A 19,062-nucleotide genomic window follows, 5' to 3' on the forward strand; every position below is an offset into this window, starting at 1 on the left:
ATGTTTTGATTCGGATCTATCGGTTTTTGATGTTCCTGGATGGTATTGACAATTACATGGATGAATAGATTTTTGAGCTCTTATCTTTTAAATGTGAAATGGATTTTTAAATGACAGTGCTCATCTAGAGCATCCTCAGCTTACAATATATTTTATACCTTCCGCAAAATACCAGAACAAAAGCTGAACTAACAAAATAACCTTTCACTTTTTTCCCCGTAGAATTTTAACAGCTAATAATGCTAATAGTAATACTGAATATGCTGTAATAGGATAATGAAGAATTCTTTTAATACTCTGAAATCCAGATATAAGGAGCTAATGACTTTAAAATGTCCTCTCGTCTCTCATCCTTCTGTTTATAATTTACTACGTGAAGATTTCCTCTCAATATTTGACTAGAAAGGATTAGATTATTCCAAATTCGTTATTACAGAATGTTCATCATCAGAAATAAAGAGAATATATTACCTATAGTTATTGTTATAATTATAGTTATTGTATATTTATGAGGCAACTATAGGGGAAGGAGTAGCAGAACCTGGGGATGGAATTAAAAGAAGGATCCGCCTAGAATATGTACGTAGCCACAAGCAAACTAAGTCCATCCCTCCTTGAATTCCATTGACCCATATCTAACGTCTAACAAGTGCTAACTGTTAGTTGAGAATATTCCTGTGCATAGGCTGAGTAGCAATAAATCAGTTTAATTGGATTTTCATGTGTGACTTGATCTTCCATACCTGACAAAACCCAGTATTGTTAGAATTCAAATATAGAAGACTTAAAATTCAGTCATGAATGAGGGGGGGGAGGGAGGGAGAAGGGGGAGGAGGAGAGGAGAGAGAGAGAGAGAGTGAGAGAGTGGGAGGGAGAGAAAAAGAGAAGAGAACACTTATTTAACTCAGTCACAACAAAGTTCAGTGCCACCTAATGGATATGCAGGAAAATGTTGTTATCTACATAAATTGTGTTTTCATGTTAGTAATGAATTGGCCATGATTTATACACAATGTATTAAAAGAGCTGCAATTTTGCCATATTGCATTGCTTTCTTTAAATTAGAAGCCTGACATCCCTTATCAAGTACAGTTGGTTTTTTTTCATGTGGAAACATGGCCATTCCAACCATACTCCAGACAATAATAACTTGGATTATTGTATATCAATTACATTCACATTTATTGACATATATGTTAAAAATAATATTTCTATGATGGCACAGTTTGGCAACAGCATGGAATTTTGCCTTCTTCTGTGTATTTGATTAGATCATATGATGCAATTATACTTGATAAGAGAAAGACAAGAATTTGCAGATATAACAATAGCAATAGCACTTAGACTTATATACTGCCCCATACTGCTTTATAGCTCTCTCTAAGTAGTTTACAGAATCCTTATTTTACCGACCTCAGAAGGATGGAAAGCTAAGTCAACTTTGAGCCGGTGAGAATTGAACTGCTGGCAGGCAGCAGAATTAGCCTGCAATACTGCATTCTAACCATTGTGCCACCATGGCCCAAAGAGTTTTTTATGTTGCCAGCAATCCACCTGGTTATGTTTTCCTCTACGGAAGTGAATTCTAATTTCCTTATTTTTTTCTGAGGAAGCTTATCTAGTCATGCAACTTAAGGACATTGTGATCTATGTGTTGCATTCTGGGTAAAATTATTTTACAGAACATCTGGATTAACTTTGAATGCAAAGCAATGCTAAGAATGTATTTGCTACCAGTTCATTTCCAGATTCAATTCAAAATGCTTGAGGTTACCTTTAAAAGCTATAAAAGGCAACCTATCCTATTTGTACATATGGTCAGTGGAAGGCCTTTGGCTTGACCCACTAATACTGTGATGATGAACCTATGGCACGCATGCCAGAAGTGGCACGCAGAGCCATCTCTCCAGGCACGCCAGTTGTCGCCTGTTGCTCTTCCGGGTTCCCATGTGTGCGGGAACGCCAGAAACCAGAAGAGCAGCTTCCGGCCATGCATGCCAGCCAGCTGGTGTTCTTGCGCGCATGTGCGCCAGAAATTAGAAGATCAGGTGACTGGTGTGCATGAACACACTGCAAACCAGAAGCTGAACTTCCTGGCGCACACATATGCACCTAGGAACTGTTCTTCTGGTTTCCAGTGCTCCCCCGCACATGCGCAACGCTCTCATTTTGGCACTCAGTGCCAAAAAGGTTCACCAACACTGCACCAGTATTTTGAACCTGAAGCAATGAAAAGAAGAGCATAATGTTCAGTCCCAAAATTTGGAACTCTGAATGGGTTCATCATCCAGTTTGTTTCTTTGTTATGGAGATGTTAGGGCTGGGATCCTTTAATTTTCAAGATATTTCACCTGTTCTCTATAGTTGATTGTTGTTGTTTTGGCTGTTTTAGAAGGAAAGACTGCGCTTGCTTATACTCATTAATCTAACATGGCCAATTTAATCCTTTTTTCTGGGCTTGTGGATGAACTCACTGAATATAAAGTGGAAGATATCCATACAGTAGACTGCCTGACAAGATGATGGCACAGATGGCCGGCTTCTAAGGATGTTCTGCTGGGAACTCACTAGTCCTTTTACAACTTCAAGATCCTCTACATACAGCTCAGGCTCTCTGTGGGTATCATTAAATCAAACTGCTAGCAAGCAGCTGGCCTATAGACTATTCCTGAGAGCTAGCTGGCTAGCTAGTTCACAGTTTCTCGTCTCTCCTATGTATAAAGAGTGGGAGGGATCTAGGGAAAACTCACTTGGACATAGCATAGAATTTTCTTTTAAGTTCATTTTTTCCCTGTCTACAATTCCTGCATCCAACTCTGAACATCAAAGAAGGTGCTACTATTTGCAGTTCTTACTTTTGAAGACATGACCATCTCCATGCATGCCCATTTTAAGGCACTATCATTTTTATTTCATTCTCAAACAACGAAAGAATTTAGTTGTTACTTAGGCTGCATGTTGTCTATCCGCTTCCTGTGCATCATCCCTAATTTACTTCTACTTTGCACGTTGCCCAGGAACATTTTGATTATGAATGGTCGATGTGCAGAAAGTCTCCTGCCCTGATAACAATGTGCTCCATTTTGTTACTGTCTTTCCTGTGGTTTGATGCCTTTCAAATATGTATGGAATATAGGGTTTGAGGACTGATTGATTGTGGTGGAATGTAGTCTTTATTCCCAGGAGGGAGGGGCTGCATTCCAGATGGCAAACAGGCAGGAAGGTTTAGGTAGTTTGGCTGCAAAAAAGAGAATTACTGTGTTTCCCCGAAATTACGACCTACTCAGAAAGTAAGTCCTATCTTGAGTTTTACATATGTGCCCAATATAAACATTATCCCCCAAATAAATCCTAATTAAGATCCCACCCACTCCAGGGTGCACAGGTAAAAATTAAGCTAGGATGGGGATGGGCGGGGTCGGAGCTGCCCTATTACTTACCTTCCGATAGTTGCAGCCATGCCTCACACACCTCGGCCCATTATCTTCTGCAGCCGGAAGCTGGCTTTCCTGAAAGCTTCTGTAGCCAATAATAGAGCTCCAGATCAATCCAGATCAATCCGGCTACAGGATTGATCTTCAGGAAAGCCTTGCTGGCCTTGCTGGATGAAGAAGTTTCTGAAGGCCTCTGATAGCGAAAAAGAGGCTGTGGGTAATGCATGCAAGTGAGGTGAGTCAGTGGACGACATTCTCCCCCTCCGAAAATAAGACCTGGTGCCTTTTTTGGTGGTGTGTATGTATATATGTATATGTATATGTATATGTATATGTATATGTATATGTATATGTATATGTATATGTATATGTATATGTATATGTATATGTATAGATATAGATATAGATATAGATATAGATATAGATATAGATATATATGTGACAGAGTCTTATTTTTGGGGAAACATGGTAAGAGGATCCTCTCTAACAATTTCCAGAGCATATCCATAGTGCAAATAGTTGCTTTAGTTTGGCAAGATTCTGTCCACAGGTAAGGAACAATAAAAGAAATTACTCAAAAGTAACTCCTCATGTCTTTCTTGGCTCTTGGGGGCTGGCTGATTTCAACTCTTTCTATGTGAATAAATTAAGAAAGATCTTAGTTTTATTGGACAGTATTATTTGTTCAAAATTGCAGTCTTCACCATATAGCAGAGGCTTTTTTCCCAGGAAAAATTATATAGAGACAAAATAAATTTTGTGTGGCAATCTATTTGTCATCCGGCACATCACTGCATGCTTATGCAATATTCAAGCCATTTTAGATGAAGTCAAATTGCCACTGAATAAACCTAACCCAAGAAACAGGCACCTTAGTTTCCAAGTTCAGATGAGGTAGTAGTCAAGGATTCTTCTCTCAGAAAAAAGTATTATTACTTTGCTTTCATATTCATATTGTTTATGAACGGTTTAATTGAAATGGATGTCAGAATGGAAAAACTCCTGCTTGAGAATAAATATGCTCACCCAATTATGACCTGAGCCACCTTCTTGTGACATCATAATGTTGCCTGCATTGATGGGGCTCATTTTTCACTTTTGACCTCAGACTTTGCCTGTGTGCAGTATAATATTGAGCATACATACAGGAGCATCATCGGTAAGGCTATATAATTAGGACAAGCAAGGTAAGGGAATGGAGCAAGGGATTCCCAAAGCTGCATGCTGGAAGGCATAAAAAGGGATTCATAGCAATGAAAATAAATCAAAGCAGAAGTGGCTTTTATAAAATGGGGTTCTATCGGAATCATTAAGGGTTGAATAAAGGGCATTCCCTTGCTGAAAATATTCATTCATGAATGTGGTTTTTTTATTCCTGAAAATGGCTTGCCTTTGTACTGTAGTATTCTCTGTTACAAGGTTTTTTCCTATTTGATCATCTGCATTAAACAACAACAAAGATAATAAGCACTAGCCTCTGCCCTCTTCAGCATTTTTTATTGTTCCTTACTCCCTCAGCAATTATTGAATTCAAATTCCTGTTCTCTCACTGATTTGATTTGATTTGACCTTGGGAAAAAAAAATCCTGCAGTTACCTTTTGAGACATATTTGGTGCCCCCGGCATGAACAGATTGATTTGATTGTTTCTCACTGGATTGAGAAAAAAAAAAGACAATTTCATGAATATTTATAACCATTTTACTTCTAAACATAGAGGTACCCACCCAACAACCTCCAGACAGCAAGAACTGTAGTTTAATTCATCACAAGTAGAAAGTCAGCTTCCCATAATGAACACAGTAATGTGTAAACACACAGAAATGTGGGCTGGGAAATGTAAAGCAGGAGAGCAAATTTACTGCCATAAATTTCTGCAGAGAGAGAGGGGTGGGGGGAGAGAGGAGGCCAGAGATACAGTGCAGAAGGAGTGGCAGGGAAGAATCATTAAAATTGCCTGCCCCTTCTGATAATACAAGTCTCTTCCAAAAATGAAAACAAACAAAAACAAAGTCAAAACAGATGCTTATCTAAATGCCTTTAAGTTCTCTTAGAGCAGGGGTGTCAAACTCAAGGCCCAGGAGCTGGAGCCGGCCCACGGGGTGCTTAGATCTGGCCCATGGGGCTGCCCTGGAAACAGCGAAGGACCGGCCCGTGGTGCCTTTGCCAGCAAAAAAGGGCTCCTGAGCTCCATTTTTGGCTATGACGGCCTCCTGCAACCCTCTGCCAGCAAAAATGGAGTTCAAGAGGGCCACACACTCGGGCTTCGGCCACCACAGGCATCCCTGACACGAGTGATGTCGAGCTGGTCATGCCCCCTGGCCACGCCCACCTCAAGGTCAAACACAACCCTAATGTGGCCCTCAATGAAATCGAGTTTGACATCCCTGTCTTAAGAGAATTTAAAATATTCTGAATGAAAATATTAGGAATATTTGCTAAAGCATTGTCAAGATTTTAAGTTAAAGCATTTAAAAAAATAATTTCCATATTGTAGCTTTGGGTGTATGTATATGTGTGTGTGTGTGTGTGTGTGTATAATATATATATAAAATTTATATATGTATACACACACATACGCAGTATTTTAACCACACAAGAGAGACAATTGCACGGATCTGAATCAGTCTGAGGAGGAGGATATTTTTGCTCCTCTGAAGTCTGAAAGAGGGCTTGGAACTTAGTGAGAAATCTGACATGAGTGTTCACTACCCAGTTGGGTTTCAGCTCCCAAAACTGGTTCTTTCCAATATTGAGAATCTCTGGAATATTTTACAACCCTTGTGACAAAAGGGGAATATTTAGATTAACTATTAAACAGAATTAAATTAATTACTTTCCATTGTGTCAGAATGGTTTTTTTCTTTTATGCAAAAAAACAGTATAGGTACTCCTTAACCTATGACCACAATTGAGCCCAGAACTTATGTTGTTAAGTGAAACATTTGTTAAGTGAATTTTTCCCCATTTTACAATGTTTCTTGCCACAGCTGTTAAGTGAATCACTGCAGTTGTTAAATTACTAACACAATTAATTGTTAAGTGAATCTGGCTTCCCCAATGACTCCTTGTCAGAAGGTCGCACAAACATGACCCCGGGACATGGCAACCATCATAAATATGAACCAGTTGTCAAATACCCAAATGTAAATCACGTGACCATGGGGATGCTGCAACGGCCAGTATGAAAAGTATGAAAAATGGTCATAAGTCACTTTTTTCAGTGCCATTGTAACTTTCAATAGTCACGAAATGAACTGTTGTAAATCGAGGACTAACTGAACAAGAAGAATGCCGCTCTTTCTTTTCTACATTGCAATAGGCTGTTTTGGTAATTCAGAAGTATTTCATTTCAGAACCTTTGAACTCTTTGAAATAATCAACAAAGCCTGTTTTGTACATGAAAAAAAAATGATCTGAACTCAAACCCAAATTTAAACTATTGGGACATACACACAAACACCAACATTGATTCAAGGATTAGTTTTGCATGCAACTAATCTTAGTGAACCACCATGTGAATGGCATTGGGTATTTTAATTTAGATATATGTTTAAAATATAGCTTTTACAGCAATTATTTCAGTAGTCAGAGTTTACTTTTTTTTTTTAAATTAAAAGGAGGGGAAATCACAGTAAGTTTTCTTGGTCCAAATATTAGTGCTTGAGGCTTATGTTTTTTTAAAAATTAAAATAAAAGGAGGGAGGAGGGAAGGACGGTAAGTGTCCTTGGTACACATACCTTAATGCTACTGACAATTCATTGAGGATAAATCTCAAGATCTTAATTGCTTAGTCTGCAGTCAGAAGTTCCTTGGCTTCATTGCGGTCTGTTCCCATTACAGGTACATGTGACAGTAGTGCAGCTATGAGTGGAATATTAAAGAGGAAGTTTGAAGAAGTTGATGGCTCCTCACCCTGTTCTTCTGTGCGGGAATCAGATGATGACATCTCTAGCAGCGAAAGTGCTGAGAGTGGGGATAGTGTCAACCCTTCCACTTCAAATCATTTTACCCGTAAGTACTACAGTTACGTTGCAAGGGGTCTTTCCTCATTATAGACAATGACAGTCAGTGCCTATGGTTTCCTCTGTATTCACCCAGTTTTTTACTGTACTGGAAATAGATTTGAGTACCAGAGCTGACAACTCACACAACTGGAGCAGTTGGGGGGTGCTTTCCATCATATGGAGCAGATTGTTTGCATGAATTGGGTTTTAGATTGGAATTTTTAGATTGCAAGAGTCAGAGCCATACATGTGAAGAAGTGAACTCGTCAGATCATCAAGGAGGTATGCTATATAAGGAGAACCTCTATAAAATGTTCTACCGTTGGCATTTACCACGAGACAGACTGGCCAAGATGTTTTCAAATTGTTGAATGTTGGACATGTGGTTATAAACAGGGAACTTTCTACCACATGTGGCGGACTTGCCCCAAGGCCAGGAAATATTGGCATAAGATAAGAAAATGGTTGGAGGAAATAACTGAACAAAAAATCAAATTGAAGCCGGAATTATTTCTTTTGGGCGTTTTAGATTGGAAAAGGGGTAACAAATTTCAATACTTAATATTACACATATTAACGGCAACCAGAATTGTTTTTGCGCAGAATTGGAAACAGGCTGATATTCCTTCAGAACCAATGATAATAAGAAAAATATATGAGTGTGCAGAAATGGATAGGCTGTCTATGGAATTGAAAGAGAGAGAAGAATCTGAGTATTATCAGATTTGGAATAGATGGTATACCTGGCTTGAGAATTGGATTAAATTAATGCATAAGATATATAAAATATAATATATAATATATAATATATAAGAACTATATAATATTGATGATAATATGATTGTAGATATTATTATAATTTAAACGATGGTATAATATAGGATAGTGAACCATAGAAATAGAATTTATGTAAATATGAATGTTATGGATGATATTGATACTGATATGGAAATGCTGTGTAATAAGTGTAAATTTGCACTTAGTGTAAGTGCAAATAAGTGTAAATTTGTGTTTTAAATGTTGGAAAAATTTAATAAATATATTTTTAAAAAAGGGAGGTATGCTATCTATCAAATTTGTGACAGGCAGACATGACCAGCAAGGTTGTTTTATAATATTTAAGACTGATGCCTGTATTTGGAATTTTGAAATGATGTAATGGGCACTCTTTAAATGTTTGCCACGGTGGACATAGCCAGTCTCAAAACACTCATTCCCAGAAGGCAAATTGGTTCCACACAATACATCTAACATCCATCCTAGCATGTTCCCAAGACTTCAGCTGACTTTGCCTTTTATCTGGGCAAGTGGGTGCACCTTTAGATAAAGACACTAGCTTCCATCCAGCTACCATTTTTATTTACGAAGAATGCTTCTAAGATCTGTGTAGCACCAGGAGTCATTGTTGGATATACAGTTTAGGTACTAAGACTGTTGCTTTCATTTGCAACATGTTTATTTCCATTTAAAAAAATAATAATAACTTGGTCAGGGAGTTTAGCAGACACTAAGATGATGGCAGGCACATTGATGTCCACAGATGTCAAAATTGATGAAACCAGTCTAGACCAGGGGTGGGTTTTATTTACCTTTACTATCGGTTTGCAACGGGATCGCACGCCTTGCTTCTGCACATGCGCAGATCGCCAATGATGACATCTGGAGCGATGGGCGGGGCCTCCCGCCGGTTTTACTACCAGTTCTTGCGAACCGGTTCGAACCGGGGGCAACCCACCACTGGTCTAGACTCTAGAACAGTGGTCCCCAACCTTTTTATCGCCGCGGCCCGCTGAGCGCGCGCAGGGGTGGGGGCACGGCCCAGGAGCTTTTGCGCACGGCCCATTGCGCACGGCCCAGGAGCTTTTGCGCACGGCCCAGGAGCCTTTGCGCTGCAGCGTTCATGTCCCCCGGCCGCTGTGCGGCCCGGTGCCAGGTACTCCACGGCCCAGCACCGGTCCGCGGACCGGGGGTTGGGGACCACTGCTCTAGAATATAAAAGAGCCTCCAAGATGGCTTTTGTTAAGTTGCGTCAAAATTTGCCTTTCAGATGATTGTTCAGCTGTTTCATTTATCATTCGGTTGTCTGAGCCACAGAAAGCATGATCTGCAAAGAATGTTGTAGGATGCTCTTCTTAAAGTCTTACGTATACTTTAATCTCATGGATATTGTTAGTTTAAGCCATTTGTATTTTATATTTTCTGTCTCTGGCTGATGTGAATACTGTATTCTGATTAGAAAAATGGGCAGCATCCATTGAACTTTAAATAATTAAATAGGGTTAGTAGAAGACCTTGGACCCAAGTGCAGCAACCTAGCAATAATTTATCTATATTAGTTTATGGTAAAATATTTAATTTGCTTATTCACTATTTTCATCAGTGTTTATAATTTAAATAATAACTTCAATAAGCTATTATTATTGTATGGCAGTTTAATGGGTTGAGTGAGGGCAAGAGGCCTGTCCTTCTATAGCCTTTGCATTATAAATTGTGAGTAATCAAATGCTAAGCACAAAGTTCATACAAATAAACTTGGCTCTGCAAAATCTAAGAAAGGCAACTTAGTCCAGTCATCTGAATCCTACTCATGTGGTCTCATCTCTGTAAATCATGTTTATGGTTTCTGCTTATGAGACTAATCTAATAATTAAAGTTTAATCGAACCGGAGATACACTTAAGTATGAAAGTATTGAAGACCAAATGTCAATTCTGATGGCTTCCTGGCAAGAAAAGAAAATGATGAAATTTTCTAGTGTGTGAATATAAATGAGAAAAGGAGGAGAGGAAGACAATGTTACAGCAGTTATTTGTGTGGAATTTCCTCTTACTTCCTGGCAAGGAAGGAATAGAGCCCTGTCTGAAATCCTAGAGAGACACTACTACAGTGGTGGGTTCCTCCTGGTTCGGCCCAGTTCTCCCGAGCCAGTAGCAATGACGATATGATGTCACTGAACCGGTTCTGCCCCCCCGCTCCCCTGCGCCCCCCGCACCCCTCCCTGCATTATTCTTATCTTTTATTTGGCCCCACCCCCAATCTATTGCTGCCTCCTGAGTCCCAACTGAAAGCTAGAGGGAAAAAAACTGTTTAAACTCTTGCCATGGGGCTTCAAAAGGCTGCCCTACAGCTGATCAGTGGTAAAAGAAAACAAATGAGTAGACCGGTGCCTGCAAAAATACATGAGTAGATCAGTGCCTGTAAAAATACATGAGTAGACCGGTGCCTGCAAAAATACATGAGTAGATCAGTGCCTGCAAAAATACATGAGTAGATCAGTGCCTGCAAAAATAAATGGGTAGACCAGTGCCTGCAAAAAATAAATGGGTATATCGGTACAGCTGTGCAAGCAGTTAAAAGCCTGGTAGACCAGTACCTCTGCTAAATCCTAAATAATTGTCACATGACCATCAAGCCATGCCCACAAAATAAGCCACGCCCATAGAATCGGTAGTACAAAATTTTAGAACCCACCCCTGCACTACTAGTAGGGTAGAGTCGCTCTGGCCTTCCAGATATTGTTATAATTTACATCCTGTTGTCCTTGGCAATCTACTATGTTGAGTAAGGTGGTTATGTTTATGTTTGAGATACAGCGTAACTACTTCTTGCCTAAGCAGTATTGAAGAAGAGGAACCAATGGTCTGATTAGTTATATGATTATTTTTCTGTTCTTTTGATTGAGGATAGAAAGGAGTGGCAAGACGATAACCATCCACGTAAAGGTAGGAGTAAGTGGGATATTTTTGGTAAGAAGCTGTACAATGAAATGTATTGGCAAAACTACTGTGAAGTAAGAAGGAAAAACACAATGTGATGAGTTATAAAAGGAGGAACAGAATTTATAAACATACTTAGCTATGTCTAGCTATAGATTACGATAATGTCATTTGAATTGGGGCCACAGCTGAGTTAAGTTGAGTTGAGTTTAGCTGAGTTGAGTTGAGTAGCAGAAGAATCTTAACTTGGCAACTACAGTAAATAGCACTATTTGCCAGGTAAGTTGCCACATAAGGTTCCATTGAGATTTGTATTGAAATTATGGTATATTATAAATGGTGCCATCCAGTGGTGGGTTCCAACTGGTGTTACCACCGGTTCTCTTTGTGCATGCGCTGTGCCATAAATTCGCCATCACCGTTCTAATCCAAGCATGTCCTCAATTATAGTTAACATCTCATTGTATATTTTTTCTTTATTATTATTGTTTTTGTCTGTCGAACAAGTAAATAAATAAGGTCACTAATGCCCTTCAGAAGTGAAGTCCTTCATAAGTAAACCCCACTGAGTGTGACAGTTATGTGGACATATGATTGAAGTTCTAAAAGATAAGTCAAAAAAGGAAGAAAGCCAAATTCAGACACTTTTGCTTGCTATTATATGTAGCTAACTGTGGCTGCTTTTCTAAATCTTTGTAAATATCAAACGATGAGTACTGAAGTACCACTGTAAATATTACATTCCTGATATTTACAGTGGTATCTCGGTTCTCATTGTTCTTACACAGCTCTGCATACATACATGGCAATTCAGAGGAGACAAAGAGTGCCCAGCAATGATTTGTGCATCAGAATGTCATGACATGTTTGATGCAGCTTACATGCATAGTTCGGATGTCATAAACATATCATTTGTGCGTAGATGTCAGCATTTAAACATTATCACGATTTCCTAAGGTTGTTTTTGAGTGGGGAGGCAATCATTTGTCATGATTATGCTGTTTTTTAAAAAAATGGCAAGAAAATTTGTTTAGGTTGGGTTCCAATCTAGATATTTCAAGAAACTGTCTAGGAGCTACTGCATCTTATGCAGAGACCTGTAGTATCTGTGTACCTGCATAAATTCCCGCTTGCTGAGATTCTCTTACATCTCATTTCACTCCTTAAAAACCTCTGGAAAGAAAGAAAGGAAGGAAGGAAGGAAGGAAGGAAGGAAGGAAGGAAGGAAGGAAGAAGGGAGGGAGGGAGGGAGGGAGGGAGGGAGGGTGGGAGAGAGAGAGAGAGAAACAAGAAAGGAAGGAAGGAAGGAAGGAAGGAAGGAAGGAAGGAAGGAAGGAAGGAAGGAAGGAAGGAAGGCGACAATTAGGAGGCAAAATGACTATCTGAGTCTCTGAATTTTACTGATTTTAAACTTTCCTTCCAAATCTGATCCCTCAAAAAAACCCTCTGTCCATTCTTTGGTATCATAACATCACCAGTTACGTCTCAGGAGACCCTAAGACCCATCAAATTAAATGTAACCCCATTGCTACAAATTACAAACTACTGTCCTCTAATTTAATCTGGATTTTATATGAGCATGAATTGCTACAACAAATTATGTCTGAAAACAGCTTCTTTACCAGTCTAGACTGATTTGCTGCCATATTTACCATTTGAGCATCTAAAATAAGATTTTAGTGTAAGTTACGCACAATCTATCATGTTTGTTCAAGGGGAAACCAAGTCGTCTCTAGATATCCCCAAGTGCTGAATTGTCAACTACTAAAATTTGTTCTTTCTCTGAACGAAATTTCACTTCATTCACCTCAAGCCTATTGGTGATTCCGAGCATCCGTTTGGGATTTATTTATTTATTTAATTGATTTTAAGGCTGCCCATTTGCTGTCGCAGAGAAAAAAGAGCTGGCTGTCATGAGAATTCTGATGCCACTGTATTTCAGCATTCTGAATGGCAGCTAATAATTCCATGCAGGTATATAAATAAGACAAGGGGACAAATGCTTTCCTGTTTGAATACATTCCCCTGCGCCATCAGTTGGAATCTGTCAACTAAGCAAGAATGTCACTATTGTAAAAAATGGTCGTGTATCCCTTGTCTGGATAGACAAACCAGCAGAATCCTGTAATCGGTGATATTAGATGCCATTCAGAGAGTCGGACAGCCTTCTCTCCTCTGCTTCTTCTTGATTTGCATTGCATATATGTTTATTTACATAAGACCTATGCAATATGAATCTTATTTAAATCCGATGTTGTTTATGAATCTTGCATGTTAACCTAATCCAAAATGCTCTTCATCTTAAGAAATGACCCTCTCTAGTACATGAAATGAACACATTTAGGGTAAGGGAATATGAAATTGATTGAAATACAGATTATAAAGCTCACTGTGGAGGAAATAATATCTATAGAATTAAAATCAATCCATTTTGGGAATAAGCCTCTAGGATGCAGTACAGTTTCTGAATAAAAAGTAAATGCTTGGGCATCCTCAGAAGCATAGATAAATAGATGGCTACAATTGTGAAACAACTAGAATTAACGATGAGTACCAAGGTATCACTGTAAATATCAGGAATATATTTATAGTGGTACCTTGATACTTATCATTAATGAATTCTGGGAGGTGCAATGAGTGCAAAAAATGATGAGTACAAACAAATGTTTTCCATAAGGAATAATGTAGTAAGTCATAAGGCAGCTGACACTGACAAGTTGTAGCTTATGTGTTGAGTACCAAACAAACAATGAGCACCCAGACAAAATTCTCGTGTCAAAATATGTTGAGTACCAAATTTGATGAGTTTGGTACTTGCAAACTCAACTTCAAAGCAGTTGAGTACCAAGGTACCACTGTACCTAATGATACAAATATTTAATTAAGGCTACCATATCTGGGCTACAAAAACTGGGAGGATCTAGATGACAACAAATACTTTTGTTATGTTTGCTTTTTCTTTTCTTAATCCAATGTGTTTTGCCCTGCTCTCTTGCAGATATGTTGAGATTATGAGTCCCAAAATTCTTTGCTAGTCTGTTGACTGGGAATTCTGGGAATTAATTATTTATTTGTGTGCATGTTTTAACATTTTGCCCTAGACCACTCTTTGAGTGGCTTGCAAATTACAAAGTTATATAAATTAAAGTATGAAAAATTAATAACATAAACAACAACAGATGGGTCACAATTCAGGCATAGATTTTGTTCCCAAATGCCTCTCCAGAGAACCATTTTTTTACAACATTTTGCAAATGCCACATGACATGTTTCAAATATCTAGATGTTTGCTGAAGTGGGGGGTCATAATTGAGAACATTCAATCACCAGATCCCTGTACATCAGGGATCTCCAACCTTGTCAATTTTAAGCCGGGAGATCTTCAATTCCCAGAATTCCCTAGCCAGCTGGGAGAAAGGAGCCTTAGAGATATCTAAGTCCTAAGGCATGCTGATAGTCTTCAATTTACAACTATTCATTTACTGACCATTTGAAATTACAACAGCACTGAAAAAAGTGACTTACAACCAGTCCTCACATTTATGACCATCACAGCACCCCTGTGATTATGTGGTCAAAATTCAGTTGCTTTGGCACCCGGCATATATTTATGGGCAGTTGCAGAATCCCGGGGTCATTGGATCGCCATTTGAAACCTTCGCAGCTGGCTTTTGAGAAGCAAAGTCAATGGAGGAAGCTGTCATTTAATAACTGCAAGATTCACTTAACAACCGCAGTGGTTTGTTTAAGAACCGTCATAAAGGTCATAAAAATTCATTTAACAACCGCTTTGCCTAGAAGTGGCAATTCTGATCCCAAATGCAGTTGTAAGTCTATATTACCTGCATAAGGCGTTAAACATAACCAGCACCTTGTATTGCACTGGAAGCTGACTGATAGTCAATGCAGCATCTGCATTAGTGGTGCTATATAGGCAGTTATAGGCACTCTAATAATTAAATTATAAACCAGATGAAGCATCCAAAAGGTCTTCAAGGACTGGCCCATGTAGAGTTATAGTAGTCTATCCAAGGGTGATAAGAGCATGTGTGACTGAAAGCAAAGCTTCCTGTTCCAGAACTGGTACACACAAAATACTGATGGAAGGCCCTTTATGGTTCAGCTCTTCTGGAGTGTAGCAAGTTGAGGAAGGCTTGACTGAACAGTGTCACATACCTACCATGGTTCCCCAAAAATAAGACCCTGTCTTATATTTTTTTGAACCCTGAAATAAGTGCTTGGCCTTATTTTCAGGGATGTCTTATTAATTTGGGGCGCGTGGAGCAAGATGGGGCTCCTCTTGCCGTCTTACCTGATTTCCAGCTCTGCCTCCCTAATCTTAACCAGAGGAAATGGCGGGGATCGGCTGCGCATGTGTTTAAATATTTTCAGGGAGGGCTTATTTGGGGGGGGGCTTATTTTAGTGTATGCACTCAAAAGCCCAATTGAGCTTATTATCAGGGGATATTTTTTTTTAGAGAAACCGAGTACTATCCCAGGACCCTGGGAATCCCTTTCATGAAATTGAGTCAGAAGAATTATTATTCATGGAATACGCGAACATATCTTTGCAAAAAGATAACGCTGTAGAATAGAATAGAATAGAATAGAATAGAATAGAATAGAATAGAATAGAATAGAATAGAATAGAATAGAATAACAGAGTTGGAAGGGACCTTGGAAGTCTTCTAGTCCAACCCCCTGCCCAGGCAGGAAACCCTACACCACTTCAGACAAATGGTTATCCAACATCTTCTTAAAAATTTCCAGTGTTGGGGCATTCACAACTTCTGCAGGCAAGTTGTTCCACTTATAATTGTTCTGTCAGGAAATTTCTCCTTAGTTCTAAATTGCTTCTCTCCTTGATTAGTTTCCACCCATTGCTTCTTGTTCTACCCTCAGGTGCTTTGAAGAATAGTTTGACTCCCTCTTCTTTGTGGCAACCTCTGAGATATTGGAACACTGCTATCATGTAGTTAAATGAGTATTTAAAATCCATTCGGATTTGAATCTGTAGAGATTCTCAGTCATCCAGGTCATGGCTGTCCCAAAGGTTTTTTTCATGAGGCAATTGGACTTTCTTGTTTTTTCTTTTGAAGATGTTTTGCTTTTCATCCAAGAAGCTTCTTCAGCTCTGGTGGAACCAGGAGCACTACTCAGGGAACCCTGAAGACACAGATAAACCTCCAAGTACTTCAAAGACCCTCTAAAAGGATGCAGATTACTAGCTGTCTGCAAGGAATATAAATCCTTCCATTCCTCACTATCCTGTCAGAGCTGAAGAAGCTTCTTAGATGAGAAGCGAAACCTTTGGGACATTCGAATTTGACTTTGCAGATATCAACATAGAAGGTCTGCTGTCCACATACAGTTCAGTTCAATAATATTGACCTTGTTATGCAGGTATAAAAACACACATTCAGCTCCTTGTGATTTTGAATTCGTGGTCTTGAGGGTTCCGATTCCTTTTCCTAAGCTCTTACAGACTTCCCATCAATCATAGCTGTCTAACTGTATTAAGGCATCTCTTACATATACAAGAGAAAAACCATATTTGGAAAAAGATTTACATCCACGTCTGAATTTGGTAGAAGTGTGCCATTGTTGGATTTGATTTTTTTAAAAAACTATATGTGTTTAAGATGATAGTAATCTTTTATCCAGGTAAATGTTCCTGGGATTGTTATCATGAAGGCCCTTTTGAAAAGGTGAGATTCCCACTGGAAAATTTCATCTCATTAAAGCGGCTGTGACACTTTGATTGTGCCAGCTGTGCTGCTTGCTGGATCATTTGCAACCAAATTTAAAACCTTAGTTTTAATCTTTAAAACCTTATGCTTCTTTGAGCTAAATTATGCGAAAAATGAGATTTAGCCCGTGTGGCCCTTAAGATCTTTAATGGATACACTTCCTCCTTGCTTGCTTTATAGGACAGACAAGTTAATGAGTAGAATAAAGAGGAACTTCTCTTAAATAGCCTGAGAACACTTTCTTCATGGAAGTTACAAAGTTTGTTTATTCGTTTGTTTTTAGATTTTTATCCCACCTTTATCACTTTATAAGTAACTCAAGGCAACAAACATACCTAATACTCTTTCCTCTTCCTATTTTTCTCACAACAACCCTATGAGGTTGCTTGGGCTGAGAGAGACTGATCCAAAGTCATCCCATTCCAACTCACCTCACATGATTGTTATTGTGGGGAAAGTATGAATCTGTGGGAAAGCTCTCAAAATCTATCCTTTTCCCATGACCGTGGTTTGATTTGTATTTTATGCAACTGCACCTTTTTCTGACTTGAACTGAATAAAATTTCAGTTTTGTTCTTGTTACTGGCTTTTATTAATTTTATTATTTTTGTCTGCTTTTTTAGAAACTGTTTTTATTGTTTTATCTGTGAATTACCTTCTTTGGGTTTGCGCTTTGTAAAACAACCTATTTCAGATAGATATAAATTACAAAATACAGGTAGTCCTCGATTTACAACAGTCCCATTTAGTGACTCTTCAAAGTCAGAACAGCACTTTAAAAAGTGATTTATGACAATTTTTCACACTGTACATCTTCATATCTTTCTGTTCTTGAAAACATTCTTTCTTCTATCTCATTCATAACTTGCTTTACGGTTGGTTATTTTTTTAAAAATTTGTCGCTTCCCTCATTTTGAGAATTTCATCCATGATCCATCTAAACACAATTTTCTTGTTTTTTCCGTTCACATTTCAACGTATTATACAGGTAGTATTTGACTTACAACCATTAGTTCAGTGACTGTTCCAAGTTACAATGGCACTGAAAAGACTTATGACCATTTTTCACACAACTGTTACAGCATCCCTGTGTCATATGATCAACTTTTGGATGCTTGACAACTGGCTCATATTTATGACAGGTTGCAGAACCTCGGGGTCACATAATCACTTTTTGTGACCTTCTGACAAGCAACGTCAATGGGGAAGGCAGATTCACTTAACAACCGTGTTACTAATTTAACAACTGTGGTGATTCAGTTAACAGCTGTGGCAAGAAAGATTGTAAAATGGGGAAAAACTCACTTAACTATCTCACTTAGCAACATAAATTTTGGACTTAATTGTGGTTGTATGGCAAGGATGACCTGTATTCTGTGTTTTTAGTCTTTTTAGCCTCAAGATTATATTTCTTCTTAAATTGTTTTTGTGAGAGCAGTAAATGACATCACCCTCAGTTTGAAAACCTGCCATACTTAGTCAAGGAGCCCTACGGCTTACATTTATTATAACATGCTTTTGACATCAAGAAAATAGCTGGAATTGGGGGAGGGAAGTGTTCACACTTTGGATCTCAGCCAGGCAAACCTCAATTTATTTATGCTTAGTAACTGAGTAACTTCTTTTTACAGTTAAAAAAAGGTGCTTGAAAAAGTTCAAAGGGTTTGACAGTCATTCACACTAAGATTTGCACAAATGCGGCAATACAGGCTTTCCTTTCCTACTGCAGGTTTATTTTTAACTAGCCTTACACACACACACACACACACACACACACACACACACACACACACACACATTTCTCCCTCCTCCGCACCCACTTTCCAGCACCCTCTCCTAACTCTGGAATTCCCTGGGCTATTTTTGGAAATCTTGATAGAATTTACCTGCCAAAGATGCAATAAAGAACTTCTTTATGTAAGAGCAGCTGAAAATCTGATTCCTGAAATGTCCGATAGACACTTTTCTCCAGAACTACCCTTTGTGACCTTCGGAAAAGCCCTTAAAATAGGGGGTTTTTTCCAGCAAGCCTAGGGATCCCCTGGTAATGGGAAGGCCTGGGAGCTGGCTGTATTATACAAGTAATCCTTAACTTATAACAGTTCATTTAACAACCGTTCAAAGTTACAACGACACTGAATAAAGTGATTTATGAT

General features: G+C 38.7%; 1 protein-coding gene across 2 annotated transcripts in view; it reads left to right on the plus strand.

Moving 5' to 3' along the window:
* Positions 1 to 19,062, plus strand: part of CSRNP3 (cysteine and serine rich nuclear protein 3) — a 55,748-nt gene that overhangs the window by 13,079 nt on the left and 23,607 nt on the right. For both annotated transcript variants that reach the window (XM_034426608.3, XM_034426616.3), the window contains exon 2: positions 7,278 to 7,448. In XM_034426608.3, the coding sequence (XP_034282499.1) occupies positions 7,301 to 7,448 (148 nt within the window). In that variant the 5' untranslated portion in view covers positions 7,278 to 7,300. The remainder of the gene's footprint in view (positions 1 to 7,277; positions 7,449 to 19,062) is intronic.

The sequence above is a fragment of the Pantherophis guttatus genome, chromosome 1 (assembly GCF_059756535.1).
Source record: "Pantherophis guttatus breed Tessera chromosome 1, ASM5975653v1, whole genome shotgun sequence".
NCBI lineage: Eukaryota > Metazoa > Chordata > Lepidosauria > Squamata > Colubridae > Pantherophis > Pantherophis guttatus.